The following is a 20,840-nucleotide window of genomic DNA, read 5'->3' as shown; positions in this document are numbered from 1 at the left end:
TCCTAACAGTAACTTGTCAATATTTTCATCTGGTTCTCACAAATCTATACGCATCACCCCTTGTGAGAGTTAGTTTCACGAGGACCATGAATTCGGATTGAGTAAAGAATTCAAAATTGGTTCATGTAGAAATATGGCAAAACCTATACCAAAAATTGGTTCACGTAGTAATAGACGTATTGGTTCGCGTAGAATACACGTAGAATCCCCAAGGGGAGTTATTCATGTTCAAGCAAGTTTCAACAACACCATCGTGACTGTTATAGATGTACGGAGTCGAGTCTTTTCTGGTCCTCTGCCAAGGCTTATGGATTCAAGGGTACAACGCCTCTTATTTTAGGTCTAAACTTTTATCTTTTGTGAGTAAAGAAACCAACCATACTTTTGTATCCCCTTTCAAATCCAATTTTAAAATGAAAATCGGATTAAGTTTTATTAAATTAAAAAAATTATAAATTAATAACGAAACTTAAATTATATGGATGATCCGATCCGCAATGAACGTGAGTGGGAATTGATCGTCTTTCTCCAAGGAAGATGGGAAACATAATCAACTTGAATTCAAGACAACTATTCGAAATCTTAGTGAAAGACTGGAATTGTTATCTCAGGTTGGTTTAAACATATATATTATAGTATAATATAGATTCACTATACTTATACATGTAATGTACTTGCATATTAAAAAAAAATCTCGGATGTTTTAGACGCTTGACACTTGAGCCTTTGGTCAGGCTTGGTGAATCTCTTGATTGCTGTTTGTAACGTGTGCCATTGTTGGCTATGTCAAAAATAAACATAATGTACGAGTTTTAGACTTTGTTATGTGTTGGACTTGCACCACAAGTAATTTAACCTCTGAATCAAATAATTGTGCCTAAAGTGGAGTACTGGCTCATGATTGGTTCGTTCTTATGCCTTGCTTGTCAAGGACTTTCATTGCTTTTCTCAGCGTTATATTAATGGTAGCCGAGATGGGGCTGAATATAAACTGGTTATATTCAGGCACTCCACTTCCGCTCAAGAGAAAGATAAAGATAAAGAATTACAACAAATACAGAATAATTATTGATAATTGGTATTCAAAACTATAAAACAAACACACACACACACACACACACACACACACACCCACACATATATATATATACACACACACACACAAATAAAATTAAACCGACCAACAAGATAGTGATCGGGTTGGACCTGAGGCCATGGGGTTGGGGCCACAATGTTGCTTCCCTGTAAAGGGAAGCAGGTTTATTCATAAAAATGAATCAATTGATGATTACAACAAAACTTTTGCACTTAACCTGCCTCTCCAATTCAACTTCATACAGATACAAAAAGAAAAACGGGAACGAGAGATCATGGACAAAGCTACTTTCACTGTGATCAACACTGAAATGTAAATTTCTACTATCCATTTCTATGTTTCACTAACGACATGAAGCAGGTCCAGACCAAAGAAATAAAAAACATTTTAATGCAGGATCACGACGACTGGGATCAGGAGGTCTGTGCATTAAGAAAAGTATACACCGCACCTGAATTTCACCACACAATATATGGAAGTTATTGCTGCTGCTCGTCTTCAGGCATCTCCTCACCAAGACCCCGTTGCACTAATCTGTAATACAAAATAACCATAGTCGCCATGCATGCCCTACACAAATTTGTAAAATAATTGCATTAGCAGACTGCAGCTTGTTTTATATGCTGTAGCTCAAACATTGCTATAGTGTGTTAACATTATACGTTCTCGCAACTGGAATACTTATTTTCGATGATCCAACCATTTATACTTGCAAGAATATAATAAAGCATAAGCAAGGAAGCCGGATCCAGCAGAACAGGAGTTCCAATTGACCCAAAAGCAACTTGACCTCCAATATCACGAGCAATCATGGCACTTATGAGAATCTGACATGGCGCACTTAGAAAAGTGACCCCACCCCCTCCTTACCCGCCCTAAAGCAGGTTCAGATTACTTCTGTTTTCCAATTTTTATACCCTTATTTTCTATTTTCTTAGCCAACAAGAAGAATTAAGCAAACAAATATTGCAACGAAGAAAAATGTGGATGAACAGACGTTACATGATTGCTATAACAAGTAGGATTTTTCTTGGATCCATTCTTGATGATTTCTTATGTCGGGGACGACCTTCTGGGACATCATTTTCAATTGATCCATCTTTTCGCTGGGGTGCAGTCACTGGTAGAGTTGGCAACGCACTTGACCAGAATGGAAGCAATGCTCTAAGAAACTTATGTCGGAATGGGCCTACCATAAGATAAAATAAAAAACCCACAGGATATTAACTTTGCAGCATTAAAGTGTCAATTTCATTTAGCAAACACAAAGCAAGATGAGACATAATATTAGCAAATGTAAACTATAACTTTCGTCATCAAATTTCTATAGTCTCTATTTTCCAATTTTGTAATTACATCCTTCCATTTTTTTCTTAAATTAGAAAACTGTGGTTCTTCCATCCACCAAAACTGTAATATAGTTATAGACTATAAATTTGGCATGTGGTAAATTACCACAAAGTGACAATAATGCTTGTATTTTAGTATACAGAGACAAATAGACAAAAAATTGATACACGTATGTGGTAAGCAACTGGCATTGCATATGCTATGACTTCCACTAACATCGTATAGTCAATTAAGGTGCTGAATCAACATATTAATAATAAAGTTGTAACTATTGTTGATAAAAGAAGGGTCTAACTATACAATTGGATAAGGACCGTGTACCTCTAGTATTCATGGACTAATAACATTGTTTCAACTAAAAAGGATCAAAATATATAAAAGAGGGGTCCAATTATGCAATTGGAGAAAAAGGCAAATCGATACTTAGGCAGAACTTGAAGAAACAAAAGTGTCTTTTCGCCTAATAGAATTATAAAAAAAAACGGTTCTGATCAGAAATGGCATTGCTCATTAAAGCACGTCCTATACCGTAAATTTGATTAACAATGCCACAACAAAGAAAATAATATCATGACTTGAAAATCGACACACAAAGAGAAAACTTTCTACTTACCCCTTCGTGAATACTTTTTACGATTCCCATCTTCATCATCTGCATAATATGAAATTTCAGAGTTCTGTCGCTCAACTTGCAATGCACCCTTTCGTGTTGTAGCACCAGGCTAGATTTCGTGCCCACAAACAAAATGAAATCATGAGCCAATAGAAAAACAGCATAAAAAATATATCAAGTTGCACATACACGAGCACAAGTCAGTGTGAAATGGCACATATAAAGAAGGTAGGGATTCTATCTCCACATGACAAATTCAGTAAATAACAAAAAATTTCCTCTTGCCCTTTACCGGACTCGTGCTTTGCACATAATTCCCTGCCGAACTAGGACTTCCTATCTCCACTATGTCTGTCACTGGATGTATAGAAGGTCCTGCTCCAGTTGTAGCCGCGAAATCAATTACGTTAGGTCCATCTTTTCCTGCGGATGAGCTAGCATTATTGTCCCTTCCTCCATTCAAAGATGCACTAACAAGTGGATATGAGGAAAATGCAGGAGGAGGACTACGAGATTCTGTCGACAATGAAACTGGATGATTTCCAAACAAGTTCTTTTCCAAGCCAGTCTGCATGACATCAGAAAATTTGCTCACGTTTAACTACTACAAAGGACAAAAGCAAAGGAACAACTGCAACACTGATGCAAAATATGCCTCGTACTTAGCACTACAGCTTAATGAACACATACCAAAGTATACAGCCCTTCATGAAGTGAAGGGGAGCACCTTTCAATAGATATTTGGCCCATAAAAATACACATAAATTGAATCAAAATGTGGTCATGTAGTTATGCTTTGCCTATGGCAGACTTCTCTGTATTTAATTCATCTATTGCAGAGTATTAACAATTCAATACACTTACAATTAATTGTATTGATATCATTCTTAAAAGTTTTCCTCTTTATTCTGAACTCTACAGTTAATGTGGTACGTTAGTGCTACTCATTACTGAACGAACCACTTCCACCTCACCAAATTACACCTTTCTAACCTATTTACCAAGAAGCATCAAAATCAGTAGTGAGACATAGGATAATAAATCTGCAACCATGTACTCAAACACATCTATGTTAGGGGAGAGTGTCCTCTGCATGTTCTATATTTTCAAACAAATCTGATACTTTCTAGTATTTGAAAGAGATCTAATAGCTCACTTAACTTCATAGTCTAGTATCAACCAAAATAACAGAGCCAACCTGCTCAAAACCTGTTTCTCTTCACATCATCTCTCTGATTAGATCAAGTTGACAAGGACTACATCACAATTTTAGCAGCATTACAGAGAAGACTAAAAGCTACCACTAACACTAAGACTCAGCGTTTTTGTATCATTATTACAGACTGGGGTCAATTTCCTTGTCTGGTTATGTTTATGGTTTGGGAGGGAAATGACGGTGGGGTGGTGGGACAAGGGGAAAGAGAGAGGGAGGGAGAGGAGAGAGAGAGGGCCCAGGTGGGAGGTTGTTACAGTGGTTAGTGGCGTTGGAGAGCCAAGAGGGTGGCTCTTAGTGGAGTGGTGGGAGAGATGGGTGGTGCTTACTGGGTCTGCTTTTTATTTATTTTTTTAATATTTTATTTCATTATCTTACTTTTTCATTCTTTTGTTTTTCACTTAAATTATTTTAAAATTTTGGATTCTTTAGATAATCCATGTGGCAAAAAATAATTGGCTGTATGGGTCCCACACGTGCCACACAATCACCCTAACAGATTTTTTTAACGAAATTTGACGGTAAGGAGTAAATTAACGAGTGGAACAATGGATAAGGGATGACATTGATCAGTTTGAAACATAAAGGACCAAACTGATGAGTTGGTAAAAGATAAAGACCATTTTTGATAAAAATCCTTGCAGACTGCGATAAGGTTCTATTATGTGATGCAACAAACACCAAGTACGAAGCGATATTAAGAAACGGTAATCAAATTTCCATTAAATTACTAGTTTTATGATAATCTCATTGTCAAGAACGAGCCTTGCCTGCATGATAGCTTCCTTCAACTTTGAGTGAAGGCAGGATGCTGAATCTTTCACATTCTTGGGAGGCCACATCTGCACCAACAGATAACCGTGTCAAAAAGAATCACACTGATAAAAGCATAACATAAACTCTAAATACATACGCTGAACAAATGTATTCTAATTTTAATAGATCAAGAAAATGCGACAAGAAGGAAAATCTTACCGGTGTGGAACACGTAGGACAAACATATCCAGCTGGTGCAGTATGCGAAGGGAAACTCTTGATATGTGAAACCAGGCAACTTGTATGTATTACATCTATATGAACAACAAGATAAATGTGTATTACATTGTAATGAGTTCAAAATTTTCTTTATCCTTTCAAGAACCAAATGTTGTTTTTCAATAGATATGTGGCAGTAACAATATCTGCAAATTCCTTACGCAAGCAACCCAGCCGAGTCGTTTGAGGGCCAGTCCCCTCATCCAGCTCAACATGACAGAGGCAGCATTTTGGTGGCCAATCATACTCTCCATCTATTACCCATTCTGAGTAAGTACGAATCTACATAGAAATGAGAAGACAAACACAGATCAGGCCTAAAAGAGCCTTAGAACATTCCTAGTATATATTATAATTTTCTAAAAGTATTAGATACAAAAGGGTGGTTTGGTATCCTTTTTGGATCCAACTTTTAGTTTTTGAAACTAATGAGTATTAAGTAATTTAGCTACATTCATCATTTTTCAAAACAAGACATTGGTATTAAGAAGGATACAAAATAGTCTAATACAACTGCCAACAACCTCTCATAGCACTTGAGCGAAGGTCAAGCGTCTGTTATGTCATATCTATGCCTACCGCACCAACCTAAATCTGACAGGATACTGAAGCACTTAAGGTGACCACAAAAAGGTCAAATTAAGTCATACTCATATTCAATTATAAGTTGCTTTTATTCTATTAACCAAACCCTTACACCTTTAAATCATAGTATATCTATGTGTTATTTAATATTTGTATTTTATATGAATTTCTATTCCGCTTTCTCTTTGTTACACACAGGTAACCAATGTAGATCGTGTACATACATATGCATAACCAACTTGAAGCCAAAACCCATTTATATCCCCGATTATGGTGTGTCCAATTCAGCCACGCGACATGATTATGAAATGAGGAAAATACTTTCGCTGTGCTTTTAATTGAAGTAACAGAACAACCAAATCATGCAGCCTAACAATTTCAATACAAAGTTGACCACATAACATACACCGAAAAAGGAAGAAAGAAATGCCTACCACGCATATTTGATGCTCAGGAGAACAGATGCATTCTCCGCAAACCGGAACCTTGTGCACGAAACAATACAGCTTAGTAGCCTGATACACCAAAATCCCCAATCTCCATCAGCCTTGGAAATCAATCAACGAAAATAAATGAAATCCATAAGAAGGTATAGGAACTAGAATTTCAAGAATTGAATCGCAATCACGAACTTGAACAACAAATCTGAAATATCCCAATCTACAAGTCAAATGAGGATACCAAAACCAACTCACAATCTTATGGATCGCCTTCGTCTCAACATTAGGAATCCGATCCGATCTAAAAATTAAGCTACCAAATCACTCATTGCTCTGTGAACTGAATTGGTAAATGACACAGTAAAATTCTAGGACACCAGTGATCATTTAAGAGAGAGAGAGAGAGAGGTACCTTGCGGCATTTGCAGACCACCATTGCAGCACTGAGAGGGAACCGGAGTCGCTAGGGTTTACAATTGGGGAAGATTTTACTTATCAGTCGGAGTCCAGCGTTTCTTTTTTTGACGATTCTAACGAAACGCCCTCGTCAGATTTGCGAAACTTGTCTCTCAGGCAGAGCAGAGCTCACAGGCTCGCTTAACTCACAGGACAAGAGATCCGTTTGCCTTAATTTGATAGATAACCAACCACCAAAAACAAAACATAGCAAAGGACTTAGGGCTGCTTTGGTATTACTGTACTTTGAAAAAAAATTGCTCTGAGAATAAGCAGCTGTGAAATAAATCAGTAGAATGTTTGGTAAACTTTTTTGTAAAAGTGTTTTGAAAAAAAAAACAGTCTGATAATGGGTCTTTTCATTAAAGAAGCACTGTAACTCCGTGTGCTTTGAAAAAAAGCTAGTTTTCCAAAGCTGCAAATAGCAGCTTCAGCTTTTTTCTTTGATTTCAGTTTATTCTCACAGCAACTTCCAAAATAAGCTCTTTTTTTTCAGTTTACCAAACACCTAAAACCTTCACAGCTTTTTTTCATGGGTGCTTTTTTTTTTAAGCACCTCACTCCCAAACCACCCCTTAATATCGCTGTGCTTTTTAAAAAACAAAAACTAATAGAAATAAGTTTTAACTAGTGTTTGTCGTGTTTGTGTTATTTTTGTGTAACACCTGTTATCTTAACGAGTCGTGTCGTGTCACACTCATTATCTTAATGGATCCTTAACAGGTCGAATCAGGTAAAGTGACCTGACCCGTTAAGAAAAATATTTTTTTTTCTTAAATTTGCACATACCACACATTGCCACATAAATATTACTTTAAAACACTAAAACACATTTGTCGTTTAAGTACTATATCTACACTTGAAAATAAGAGTCTAATAAAAAAACATCTATACACTACTAGTCTATTACAAAATATTAAATGTGCAAGGATATGCAAAATGAAAGAGTTTTTGTTTTCAAGGTTGTGAAGTCTTTCTCAAAAGTTTAAACCTTACTAATATAACTCAAAGCTTGTATGTTATTCCTTTTACAAAATCCTCAATTTTTATCAATCATCATAAGGAAATTGTATTGGAACTTTGGTTTGATCTATTGCCTTCAAAAGTTATGTTGATAATGTTTTCAGTAAGGTTTTCCTTGTCAAAACTCTATTCTGTATAAACTAAGTATAGAAAAACCAAACACTAAAAACCATTGAAATTATGAGAAGTTTACCAAAATAATTATGAAAAGAAATAAAACAATAGTATTATACCATATAAAAATATATTACCTCATTTTCCAAATAGCCAATCTCGCGTACACAACAAAGCTTGAACTGTTTCTGGTAACAATGAACTACGATACTGATCTAGTACTCTACCCCCAATACTAAATGCAAATTCGGATGCAACTGTTTAAATGGAAATTGTTAACACATCTCATGCTAATTGAGAAAGTATCGGATAATGAAAACACTTCATTTGCCACCAAGAAAGAACATTTATGTCTACTTTTCTATCTAGTCTTTTATCCTCCAAATATTTCTGCAATTCATTTTTTTCAATTGAACTTGAATCATCGTAATTATTATCAAAATCCTACATCATAAAAAATAAAAACGAAAACGTAATAAGAATCATGCATCATGTCAATTTCAAATATAATATCAACACTTTTTATAATACTACTACTTCAAATATATAAAGTAAATAAAAACAAACTTAGGTTATCTCAAAAAGAACATCTCCATATTCTGTTTGATGATTAGACACTAAATTCATTAGAGTATTTGAATTATCAAGATGTGAAATCTTGCTCATACCAATTTCATACTATATATGTCACATCCCTGCCCGGGCCCCACCACATCCCAGGCTCAGCTCCACCGTAGCACGATATTGTCCGTTTTGGGCCTCGACCACACCCTCACGGTTTTGTTTATGGGAACTCACACGAGAACTTCTCAGTGAGTCACCCATCATGGGATTGCTTTCGCACGAACTCGCTTAACTTCGAAGTTCCGATGGAACCCGAAGCCAGTGAGCTCCCAAAAGACCTCGTGCTAATTGGAGGTGAGCATGTACATATAAAGCACATCACCTCCCCTTCGTTGGTCGATGTGGGATGTTACAATATCCATTTCAAATTCTCATATCCATTTCAATTTCAATTTCACATATCCATATCCAATCAAATTCACATATCCATTTCAATTTCACATATCCAATTCAATTTCACCTATCTATATCCATTTCAAATTCACCTATCCAATTCAATTTCAAAATCCAATTCACATATCCACAAATCACAATCCAATTCAAATTTACTTTCAAATTCACAATTCAATTAAAAATACCTTGCAGTTGCAGGTTGCAACCTTGCTTAATTGCTTTGCTTGTTCCAAATCTCGAAATCTGGAAAACAAATATAGACCCCACTTATTAACTTCAAGTAAATAGACCCCAAATGAAACATAGATACAAATGAACTCGCGGCGTTCACAATAAAAAAAAAGGACATGCCTGCCAATTGCCAATACTTAGGACAAATAATCTCATACAAATAATTAAGACATTGCATCTACTACTGCAAAACAAAAATAGGTTGGGCGTCACTACTCTGTCGTTGCCTGCCTCACAAGCCACCTGTATTCTAACCTCCCCAGTCCCCTGATAACATATCCCCAATATATATATATATATGAGATTAGGTAATGAATCTCACATTACAGCTTACAATATGACTAAATGGCATGACATAATAAAGTTAATTTACATAACTACATCTATACTCCTAAATTCCAATGCTTGATTCTATTTTTGCCTCGTCCTTTTGTGATTTTCAAGCTTGCTAAGCCAACGCGAAGCACGCTTGCTTTATCACTGGGTTTTTTTGAATGTTTGTAAACATGCCCCAACCCAGAAACTCCAAAATCTCCAAAATAAAAAAATCCCCAGCCATTAGTTTTAATTTTAATGAAAACCCCAAATCACTAGTTTTGTTTTTTTTAAACACAGAATACCCAAAAATACAAAATTCATACCTTTAGCGTGTGCTTGCCTGTGTGTGGTTTTCTTGTGGCTGCCGGAGTCGAGTTGAAGGAAGTGAACGTAGGAGGATGCGAGAGAGATGCGAATTAAGGAGACGGCGCGAGAGTAAATTTGAACTGGAGAGATCAGAGTGAATGAGAGAGAAGAGAAGGATAGCCTTCAACCTAATGCACAATGGACGGCGAAGATTAAATCTTAGCCGATCCAATGGTCACCAATTTTTTAAATTTAATTTAATATATATATAATTATTATAGATTTTAGGGGTATAAAATTATTAAATTAATATATATAATTATTATAGTATTTTTTAGGGTTATAAAATTATTAAATTAATATTTTGTTTATCGTGTATCTTGTTACCCACGTGTATACCTGAATGAACCCGTTATCTTAACAGGTGCTTATCGGGTTACCCGATAACGACCCGATTCATTATCGTGTTGATCCGAACACCTGTTAATTTCATGTCGCGTCATGTCAAATTATTGGGTCGTGTCAGGAATTGTCAGGCCTAGTTTTAACGATAAAGATAAAATAAAGGATAAAGTGAATAGTACCAAGATTGACTTTTGAGTGTAAAATGTGGTTTTTCGTTAAAGTGAACAGTACCGGAAACTTTTCACTAAAATTCCTTTTTGAAAAAGCTTTTTGTTTTTGTTTTATCAAACACATTTGATGTCTGAGATTTTTTAAAAAATTGCTTTTTTTTAAAGCATCACAATTCCAAATCAGCTCAAAATCAAAAACTAACTTAGGTAAACTATGCCCTATTTTGCTTCGTATTGTAATTAATTATAATTTTGTTAGCTCATGCAATCAATTTTAAAAACTTGGCTCAATATAACAATAATTGTCAATAAAACTAAAAATATGCAATGTCACTATAACAATTAAAAGTGAAGTGAAATTTTTTTTTAGCACTTGTGGTCCAATGATTTATTTTTTAGAGTTGTCACATTTTGAACTTATTGATATGTATAAGCTCCTTAATATGGACAACTTGTTCAAGTCAAAAGATTTCTAGCTTTTCAAGCATATAATTTGTAGCTTCTGGCATGAACCTTTAGGTATATACATTTATACACTAGTTATAGGCTAGCTGTCTTCACCCTTGGATATTGACATGTTTAACTGTTGATATAGAGCTGGTTTGGTATTGATGTGCTTTGAAAAAAAACTGCTTTTGTTGTGCTATGAGAATAAGCGACTGTGAAATAAAGTTGTAGAGTGTTTGGTAAACTTTTTTGTAAAAATGCTTTTGAAAAAAAAAAAGCAATATTATAGTGTTTGGTAAACTTTTATGTAAAACAGATGTGAAAAAAAAAGTCGGTTTTTCAAAGCTGGGTTTTGCAGCTTCTTGTTTTTGGCTCTTTTTCAACCAAAATTGTGGAAAAAACAACTGAAGTTGAATGTTTACCAAACACAAAAAAGCTGGGAGCTTTTTTTGATACCAGCTTTTTTTAGAATCACCTCAATACCAAACCAGGCCATAGTACTTCATCATCCATATAAATCTAAGGGTAAATTACATAGTAGCCCCTCAGGTTTGAGGTCTATTACAACCTCATACAACATCTTTAAAACATTTTACTTTCATAGCTCACGTACTATTTTATTTCAAAATAATACCTTCGTTACATTTTTCATCCATTGATCTATTAAGCATTGACGTGGCTGCCACATTTGTGCCACGTGGTTGCCAAATGTGCACCACGTGGCAAAAACAATAATTTTTTAATTTTTTTTAAAACCTAAATCTTCTAAATAAATTTAAAAAAAAAAACCAAAAACAAAAGCTGAAACACACCTCCCCGCAACCCCTACTTCGTCTTCCCTCCCTCACTCCCCCACCCAACCTGCAACCCAGAAGAAGAATAAGAAAAAAAAAAAAAAAAAAAAAACTCATATTCTTCTTCCCCGACCCCTCTTCCTTGCAACCCACCCCTTTATTCCCCCTCCCGTCTTCCCCAAACCCACCACACCATCCTCCACGTCCTCCTCCGCACCCACCCTCACACCCACCCTTTTCCCTCATTTGCACACCCCACTCCTTAAATCCACACCCATTGGGGAAGACAGGATCTGGGTTGTAGGGAAAGGGAGATGAGTTTTTTTTTTTCTTTTCTAGGTTGCAGGTAATGGGTGCAGAGGAGGAGGTGGAGGATGAGGATGGGTGCACAATGGGTTTTGGGAAGATGGGAGGTTGAAGAAAGGGGTGAGTTGCAGGGAAGGGGGGGTCGGGGAAGATGAAGATGGGTTTTTTTTTTTTTTTTTTTCTGGGTTACAGGTTGGGCTCAAGTTAGGGGGGAGATGGGAAGATAGGTGCGCAGAGGAGGTGGATGATGGGTGCGGAGAAGGATGTGGAGGATGGGTGTGAGTGGTTTTGGATTTGGGTTGCAAGGAGGGACGACGGATAAGGAAGATGATGAAGGGGATGGGGTTTCGACAGGCGGCCAGGCAAGGGGGAAAGGGTGGGGTGATGGGATCTGGGTTTTCTAAGGTTTTTTTTTTTTGAAGATTTAGGTTTTAAAAAAAAATTAAATTTTTTTTTGCCACGTGACACAAATGTGGCAGCCACGTCAGTGCTTAACAGATCAATAGATGGAAAATGTAACATATGTATTATTTTGAAATAAAATAGTACGTGAGGTATAAAAGTGAAATGTTTTAAAGATGTTGTATGGGGTTTGTTTATACCATACTTAGGGCCTCCGTATTTAGACCTTGTATAAATACTCGAGGGACTCAAATGTAATTATGTAATAAATGGAGGGGAAAATATGTAAAAAAGGGAGGATTATTCTATAAAAAGGTCTCCTCACCCTCACAAACGAAAGGCCTCTTCACATCCCCTAAGCTCTAAGCTCTCTCAAAGCTCTCACTCTCATATTCAGAGCTTTCTCTCCCTCAAAAATACAATATTAGTGTGGATGTAGCCCAAACCTTGTGGTGAACCATGATACATCTTGTGTTATTTACATTTCTTGCAGATTTACGTTGTTCCAAGACCCCTCCGGTTTTGTGCATCAACACTTGGCACCGTATGTAGGAAATAACACGAAAAGATGTGTCGGTTCTTTCTCATTTTTTTACCTCCGCCGTGGATTTACAAAAATCTGCAAAACCCCATTTTCCATCCCACCACCGCATTTTTTCATGTCTCTGACTCTTTCTCTCTCCTATCTCTCCCTTCCTCCTCAGATTTCTCGAACCCAACCAGAGCGTGCATCACCAACTCCATCCATAGCTTTCAAGTTCCAACCATCAGAAGCACTTACCATATCAAAGTGCTTCTAATCCAAAAGCACAATCATTATATTCCTCTGCTTTGTTCTTATCTTCTTCCCTCATAATTCAGCAATGGAATTTTGCTTCCATTGCTATTTGGTCTCGCTATCCATCACTCTTTCAAGTGCGTATTTAAATCGTTTAGTCCCAAATTCAACAAATCAGGTTCGAAAACTGCATGATAATTTCTTTCTAGGTGTAAAGACAGAGAAAGGCTTTGGTTGGAATTTATGAATGGATAAGCAAGTAGAAGCAAACCCATCATCTTCTCCGACAAGAGGAAGAGAAGATGAAGGAGGATGAGGAATGGCTCTGCCACTGCCTTCTGCGCTCCAGTGAAACCCTCGGTGAACTGATGGTGGCAGATGGCGGCGATCTGAAGAAACGAACATGAACTGGTGGTGGCAGATGGCGGTGATCCAAAGGGGCGAGCAACGGAGGGATGTTGTACCATAAGGTACAAGAGTCGAAGCTCTACGCCGTGCATTGCGTGAACATGGTGCTGCAGGGTCCTTTCTTCTCCGAATTCGATTTGGCGACGCTCACCTCCAATCTCGATCAAAAGGAGCGACAGATGATGCTCATCGATGACGGCTCACACGCTGGGGATTTCTTCTCCGAGGAGTCTCACAACGTTTCCTTAGACAACAATTTCAGTATTCAGGAGAAAAGCAGTGGGATTTGGCGTCGTTTTGTGCATCTCCAGTATCAAGTCGGATATTGTGCGACTAATCGACGCCAAGTAGAACATGGTTGGAGTGGTGAGTAAAAGTAAGGCTAAGTCCTCCAGTTCTCAAGATAATGGATTACAAGTATGTATTTTGTTGATGCATCACCGCCTCACCAGCCAAATCACTCAGCACACCCACCAGATCTATTTCCGACAGACAGCAAGTTCATTGCAGCAGGAAGGCAGAGGCAGCTGTCACTTTAGAGAAAAGCAAGAAAAGCAAGTGGGTGGTGTCAAGGTTGTCCAAGCGGCTGTTACGTGTTACAGGAGAATCATAGGGGAACACATGAGAAACAAAAGCAGAAAAGAACAGAGAAAACGAAAGCAAAAGCAAAAGCAAAAGCAAAAAACAGGAAATGGCATTATTCCCTTGTCTGTCATCTGCCAAAAGAAAGAAAAATAAAGAGAAAGCAAAAAGGAGGCACATAGGTAGACTTGGCATTCGTGTCGTGTTTCCTGTTTTCGTGTCATACCCGATATCTTAACGGGTCGTGTCGTGTAACACTCGTTAAAATAAACGGGTAAAATGACCCGACCCGAAATCGACCCGATAATATTAACGGGTAATATGACCAGACCCGTTACCCGTTAATTAAAATATAATTTAAACCAATAAATAATTAAATAAAAAACATAATACTTTTTTGGAGTGAAAAAAGGGTTGAACCCACAATTGCTTGATTAGAACCAAAACACAAATCAATCTTCTAACCGTGCAAGAATGGTATTGCAGGCCACCGACGAAGACTACTCTTGCTATGTGCCATCAAAATTACCAAAGCACCATAGCAATGATGATGAGTTCTATGGTGTAGGAAGCTTTGTGCGGAAAAAAAGGGTTTAGGAAGCAATAAGTGAATGAAAGAAAAAAGGCGCGACAATAAAAATGGCGTAGGAAGCTTTGTGCGGAAAAAAAAGGTTTAGGAAGCAATAAGTGAATGAAAGAAAAAAGGCGCGACAATAAAAATAAGAGCATAAATTATCTACAGTCAAAGGATTGCATGTGGCCCAGTTATTTGATTGGTGCAATTGACAGGAGGATATATATATGATTGCCATGCCTATAGGCACTGACAATAAAGGAGATCATATGAGACTATATGATTATGCAAGGGATCCCATTGCCCACCTTATTGCGAGTGTGATGCCATACACAATGGACATAACCTAGACTTTCTAGAGTCTGCTAGAGCCAATATGTGTACACCAATTTAATTCACATCCATACCCCTGCTTCCAAATAGTCATATTATTTGTTGGTATGGTCTATAACGATAGATAATACATACCATATTGTCACATCCAAAACCAAAACATAAAAAAACATTTTTCGTTTTAAGTATATATTTACATATCCAAAATAGGAGCATAATAAAAAAAACATTAGAACATTACAAAATATCAAATGTTCAAAAGATTTGCAAAATTAAGGACATTGGAACATTAGAACATCTTGCACATTTTCTTCCAATCAAACCCTTCAATTTTCCTCAATCACCATGGGAAAAAGTATTGGAATTTTGGCTTGATATATTATCTTCAAGAGTTATATTGAAGATGTTTTCATTGAGGCTTTCCACATTAGCACTCTCTTCCGCATAAACTAAACATAGAAAAATCAAACATTGTATGTAAACCATTCAAATTATGGGTACTAAAAATAATTATGAAAAAAAATAAAAAATAGTTTTATATTATAAAAACGATATACTACCTCCTTTTCCAAAAAGCCAATCTCGTGTACACAACAAAGCTTGAACCGTGTCTGGCAACAATAAAGTACGATATTGATCTAGCACTTTACCCCCAATACTAAAAGTAGATTCTGAAGCAACAGTTGAAATAGGAATTGTTAGCACATCTCGTGCTAACTGAGAAAGTATTGGATAATGAAAACGCTCAATTTGCCACCAAGAAAGAACATCTATATCTTGTCTTCTATCTAGTCTTTTATCATCCAAATACTTCTGTAATTCACCTTTTTCAACTGAGTTTGGACCATTGTAATTATTATCAAAATCCTACATCATAAAAATAAAAAAAAACAGAAACATCATAAAAATTATGCATAACCCAATTTCAAATATAATATTAATAATTTTAAAGTACTATGTATAAAAAGGAAAATACAAATTTTATGTAACCTCAAAGAGAGCATCTCCACCTTCTGTTTGATGATTAGGCATTGAGTTCATTGGAATATTTGAATAATTAAGATGAGCAGATATTTCCGAGTACACATTAAAGAGAGCAATCAATGTGCCATGAACATTTTTATATTCCATAGAATTCACGCCATGAAGCTTTGTGTAAGTCCAATCCACAAAATGTAGCTTATAACGAGGATCCAAGATGATTGCAATTGACATAATCAAACTGTAGTCTGACCAATACTTCTGAAACTTCATGTGCATATAATCCCCCATCTTATTCATGAAACTATCACAATCATCAATGGCTGCCTTAATTTGAAGCTGAATTACGAACACTTTAGGGAAGAATAAATTTGATGTAGGGTACTTTGTCCCAGAGAATAAGCATGTAACATCATAAAAGTACCCCAAAAACTTCGAAATCTTCACCACTTTATCCCACTCTTCAGAAGAAGGACAACTTTCAAAATTTGAATCACTTAACCCTAAATTAATAAAAGCATATCGATAGAAAATGGCACTATCTAGCATAAGATAGGTTGAGTTCCATCTAGTAGGGACATCTTGTCTCAAACCTCTTTTACTATCCAATATCCCTACTTGCTTAACACATTCTTGAAACTTTAGTTTCCTAGCCTCATAACCCTTTACATACTTGATGCATTCACGAATTTTTACCACCGAAGAATCAATTTCTTTAAGTCCATCTTGGACTATCAAATTCAAAATATGAGCACAACAACGCACATGAAAGAAGTCACCATTCATCAAGAGAAGACCTCTAATATTTAATTGATTCCTCAAAATGTTAACAAAACAAATATTTAAATAAGCATTATCCAATGTAATAGAAAATAACTTCTTCTCAATCCCCCACTCAGTTACCAACGCACTTATTTTCTCACATAATGCAACACCAGTATGCGGAGGAGGCATGTGACAAAAACTTATAATTCTTTTATTCAATTTCCAATCCTTGTCTACAAAGTGAGCAGTAAGTGCAAGATACCCATCAGTGCACTGAGATGACCATAAGTCTGATGTCAAACAAATTCTACCTTCAACCGAGCCTAACAAATTATGCAATGCTTGTTTTTCAGTTTTGAATATCCTCAACACACAAGCTTTGATAGTATTTCGACATGGTAGCTTAATATCAGGAGATACATATGCAAACAAAGCCTTGATTCCCTCATGTTCAACAAAATTAAAAGGAAGATTATGCTTTATGATTGCCTTTACTAATAAGCCACGGAATACCAGAGGATCAAACTTTTGGGAACACAATTCAAATGCCGACACAAACAATTCAACATTATTCTTTGCAGGGCATGTATTCAAATGTCTTTTCATATTTCCTGTCCCATGATGACTATCATCTATCATTACCTTCTTACAATCTTTGCATTGAGCACGTCTTTTACTATCTTCAAAAATAGTATCCAATTTAGTGAAAGTGTTCCAAACAGGAGATCGAAGTTTTCGCTTACCTAAATTGATTGCTCTAGCCTTTTTCTTTGTAGAACTCGAATTTGTATTGTATATACTTTCGCTTCCAAGATCTCGTTCTGTTCCCATTATAATCTCCACGGACTCCTCATCGTTTACTAAATCTGAATCTCTAGCATCCATTGCTTCTGAATCAAAATGGGTATAAATTAATTAATAGCTTTTTAAACTAGTAGGATATTACTAGTGGGTTGCAGACTTGCAGTACACACACACACACACACACACACACACGTAGTAGTGAGCTGCAGACTTGCAGTACACACACACACACACACACAGCACACAGACAGACACACACAGCAATGAGCTAGCTGTAAAGAATATAATTTACATATGAACCTACAAGAAATTGTCAAGAAAATAATACTATTTTAATATATTGTTCAACCTCAAAAACATGTAGGTCTGTTCAAGATTGAAAATATAAAATGACGTTTAAATGATATACGAAGAGGTAGTGATTTTCACACTTTGTTCTTTTCATTCTGCATTTATTTCTCTTTTTTATCAGTTCTAAGACCGGAAAAAGCAAGAAGAATGCATGGAGAGAAAGTGGCGAAAATATTTCCTAAAGTAAATAGTTGATGCAAATTAATATATAGACTTGATAATGTAGAATCCGATGAGAGAACACAGCTTCTTTGCCTTGGTTTTATGCATGGTTGCGGGTCTGTCAAGCACTAATAGCACACACATTGGGTTGCAGATTTGCAGTACACACACACAGAGACAGACACACACATACAACATGATCTAGTAGTTTAGATGTTAGCTAGATATGAAAAAAAAAAACTAATTCATATAAAGGAGTGTTTCAAAAGGTTGTGGAAGAATAGACACAGACACACGCAGCACACACAACACACACATAGAGCACATACACACAGACACAGAGAGCATAAACACAGACACACACACACACACACACACACACACACAGAGCACACAACACACACACAGAGCACACAACACACACACAGAGAGCGTTGACACACACACACACACACACCAGATTTCATTCAAATATTGTTATCCAAGTTTTAGGTTTTAGATGTTTAATGCACAATTGAAAACAAAACAATCAAAATTGTATCAAGTGTAATCGGACATGAACGCATATCAAAACTGGGTGTTCAAAGCGAGGGAAAATTTGGGTGTCCAATCCCGATTCATAAAAAAAAACAACAATAGATGATGACAGCGAATTTCTTACCTGGACAATGTAACACTGAAGAGATCAACAAGAGGAAGAGAGGAATCCAACACAAGAAGCTGTGTCAATCGTTCGTGGTTAGAAATGTGAAATATGAGCGTAGAAAAAGTGAAGAGGGAGAAAGGTTGAAGAGGGAGAAATACTTACATAGGAATATGTTGTACGAATGGAAGACAAGAAGATCGTGGCTGTCGGAATTTTGGAAGAAAGACGGTGGGAGAGAGGGGCTAGGAAGAACAAATGGCGCCGCGGGTGGGTTGGGAGAAAGGGTTACGGCCGGGAGTGGGGAGACTAGACAGAAAGAATTTAGGGCTAGGCAGTGAGGTTTTTTTGTTTTGATCAAATCAATCAGGACTTATATGGAAAACAATGGAAAATATGAGGGGTTTTTTTGTCCAAAAAAATTGTAATAATATAATTGAAATAGAATCCAACGGTACAGATTTAATCTCATTGATCTAACGGCTGTTATTTAAGTAAAGTCTTTAATAGTTTTTTAATTAATGTAGAAGTATAAAAAATATAGAAAAAATATATAAACGCTCGTAATAACAAGCTTTACAACTTTCGTGAAGAACTTAACTTCGAAATTCGCCACTACAATCATATAAATCATAGATCAAAATTTAACCGTTGATTATTGTTTACATTTACGCTTTATTTTTCTCATCAAATTTTGTTTTTTCAGATTTTGTTTTTTGAAAACATGATCTATTAGAGGATGCAAGAAGATGAACGGTTTGGATCGCTGATATTATGTTCAGAGTTTTACAATTAGTGAAAATATTGCTTGATGTTTATAAAGTTTATACAAACTATATGACATCGACTCATATTTCAATTAACCGTAAATATCGAAACGTGATATCAAAGATCTGAACCGTTCATCTTCTTACATCCACCAGATGATCATGTTTTAAAAAAAGAAAATTTTAAAAATGAAATTCAGTAACAAGAATAAAGCGTAAATGATAATCGACGGTTAAATATAAATTGAAGGTTTATGGATTATAGTGTTGGATTTCGAAGCTGACCCCTTCATGAAAGTTGTAAAGCTTGTCATTATGAGTGATTGGATATATTTTTTACATTTTTTACACTTCTACAATAATTATTATTAATTTTATTAATTTTGCCTTCAAATAAAAAACATTATTCATGAGGGTTTGGGAGGATTTTAAAAATCTAAACGATAAAGTGTAACATTATCTACTCGTAGAGGAATAATGATGAATCGCAAGTGTTTATATATTCTTTCACATTTTTCATACTTGTATTGTATGTATGTCTTCTTAGTTCTTGCCTATACAAATACTATACTAGTTTATTTTAATTTTGGACAAGAACATGTTAACTGTTAAGTAAAATTTATTATCCTAGTAAATTAGTAATGATAATAAAGAACTCTCATAATAAAAATAAGGGGAAACTTGATATAAGTCCAATTTTTTTAGCCAATAGTAGGAATAGTCCAATTTATTAAAATAAGTCCAATTCTTTAAATTTAATTATTTTATTATCAATAATTATCTATTCAATAATAAGATTTATTATAAAAATCAAATTTATTCCTAATTATCTCTTTGATTATTATTATTATTATTTTGTTATTTCTTGTTCTTCCTCCCTCTTTAAACCTCATTTATAGATTTTATTTTTAATTTTTATAATCAACCTATATCACAGGTTAATTATTTTTATGTATCTATATGACAAATTCTTCTTTATAATTAACGTGTTACAGATCAATGTGTCTTGCTTCGCTTGTAGGTATATTATGTTTTTCCTACTTTTTAGTTAGGTTTCATATCTCACTTACAGGTATAATATATATTCATATATTTGTTGCTTGAGTTAAGGTAGAATGTTTTGTAGATAATTTATGTTAGTATATTAGTTTTTTTTGTTATAAGATATTAATTAGATTTTTTGGAGTTGAAAAATGCTTCATATTAGAAGATTTTAATTGATTTTTAATATTTAAAAAAAATATAAAATGAGTATAAAAGAAATAAAAACATGTAATTATATAACTGGACTCACTCCTAAAAATCATCTATATTTTTGGACCTAGATCTAAAAGCCCCTAAAAATAAATAATGACTAAAACTTTTTTTTAT

At 35.5% G+C, this 20,840-nt stretch overlaps 1 protein-coding gene across 1 annotated transcript; it reads right to left on the bottom strand.

The window, feature by feature from the left end:
• Nucleotides 1-1,220: 1,220 nt before the first annotated feature.
• On the bottom strand, nt 1,221-6,985 carry LOC114827588 (uncharacterized). The gene is made up of 9 exons (XM_029109674.2): nt 6,745-6,985; nt 6,327-6,407; nt 5,469-5,589; nt 5,248-5,342; nt 5,043-5,114; nt 3,352-3,627; nt 3,060-3,168; nt 2,099-2,285; nt 1,221-1,666 (listed from the first exon to the last, which is right to left on the bottom strand). The coding sequence occupies exons 1-9, from the start codon at nt 6,766-6,768 to the stop codon at nt 1,576-1,578; spliced, it is 1,056 nt and encodes a 351-aa protein (XP_028965507.1). The 5' UTR covers nt 6,769-6,985; the 3' UTR covers nt 1,221-1,575.
• Nucleotides 6,986-20,840: the final 13,855 nt, after the last annotated feature.

This window comes from Malus domestica, chromosome 10 (genome assembly GCF_042453785.1).
Source record: "Malus domestica chromosome 10, GDT2T_hap1".
Lineage (NCBI taxonomy): Eukaryota > Viridiplantae > Streptophyta > Magnoliopsida > Rosales > Rosaceae > Malus > Malus domestica.
The sequence above is the reverse complement of the archived record's forward strand: the minus strand, read 5'-3'. Positions and strand labels throughout refer to the sequence as shown.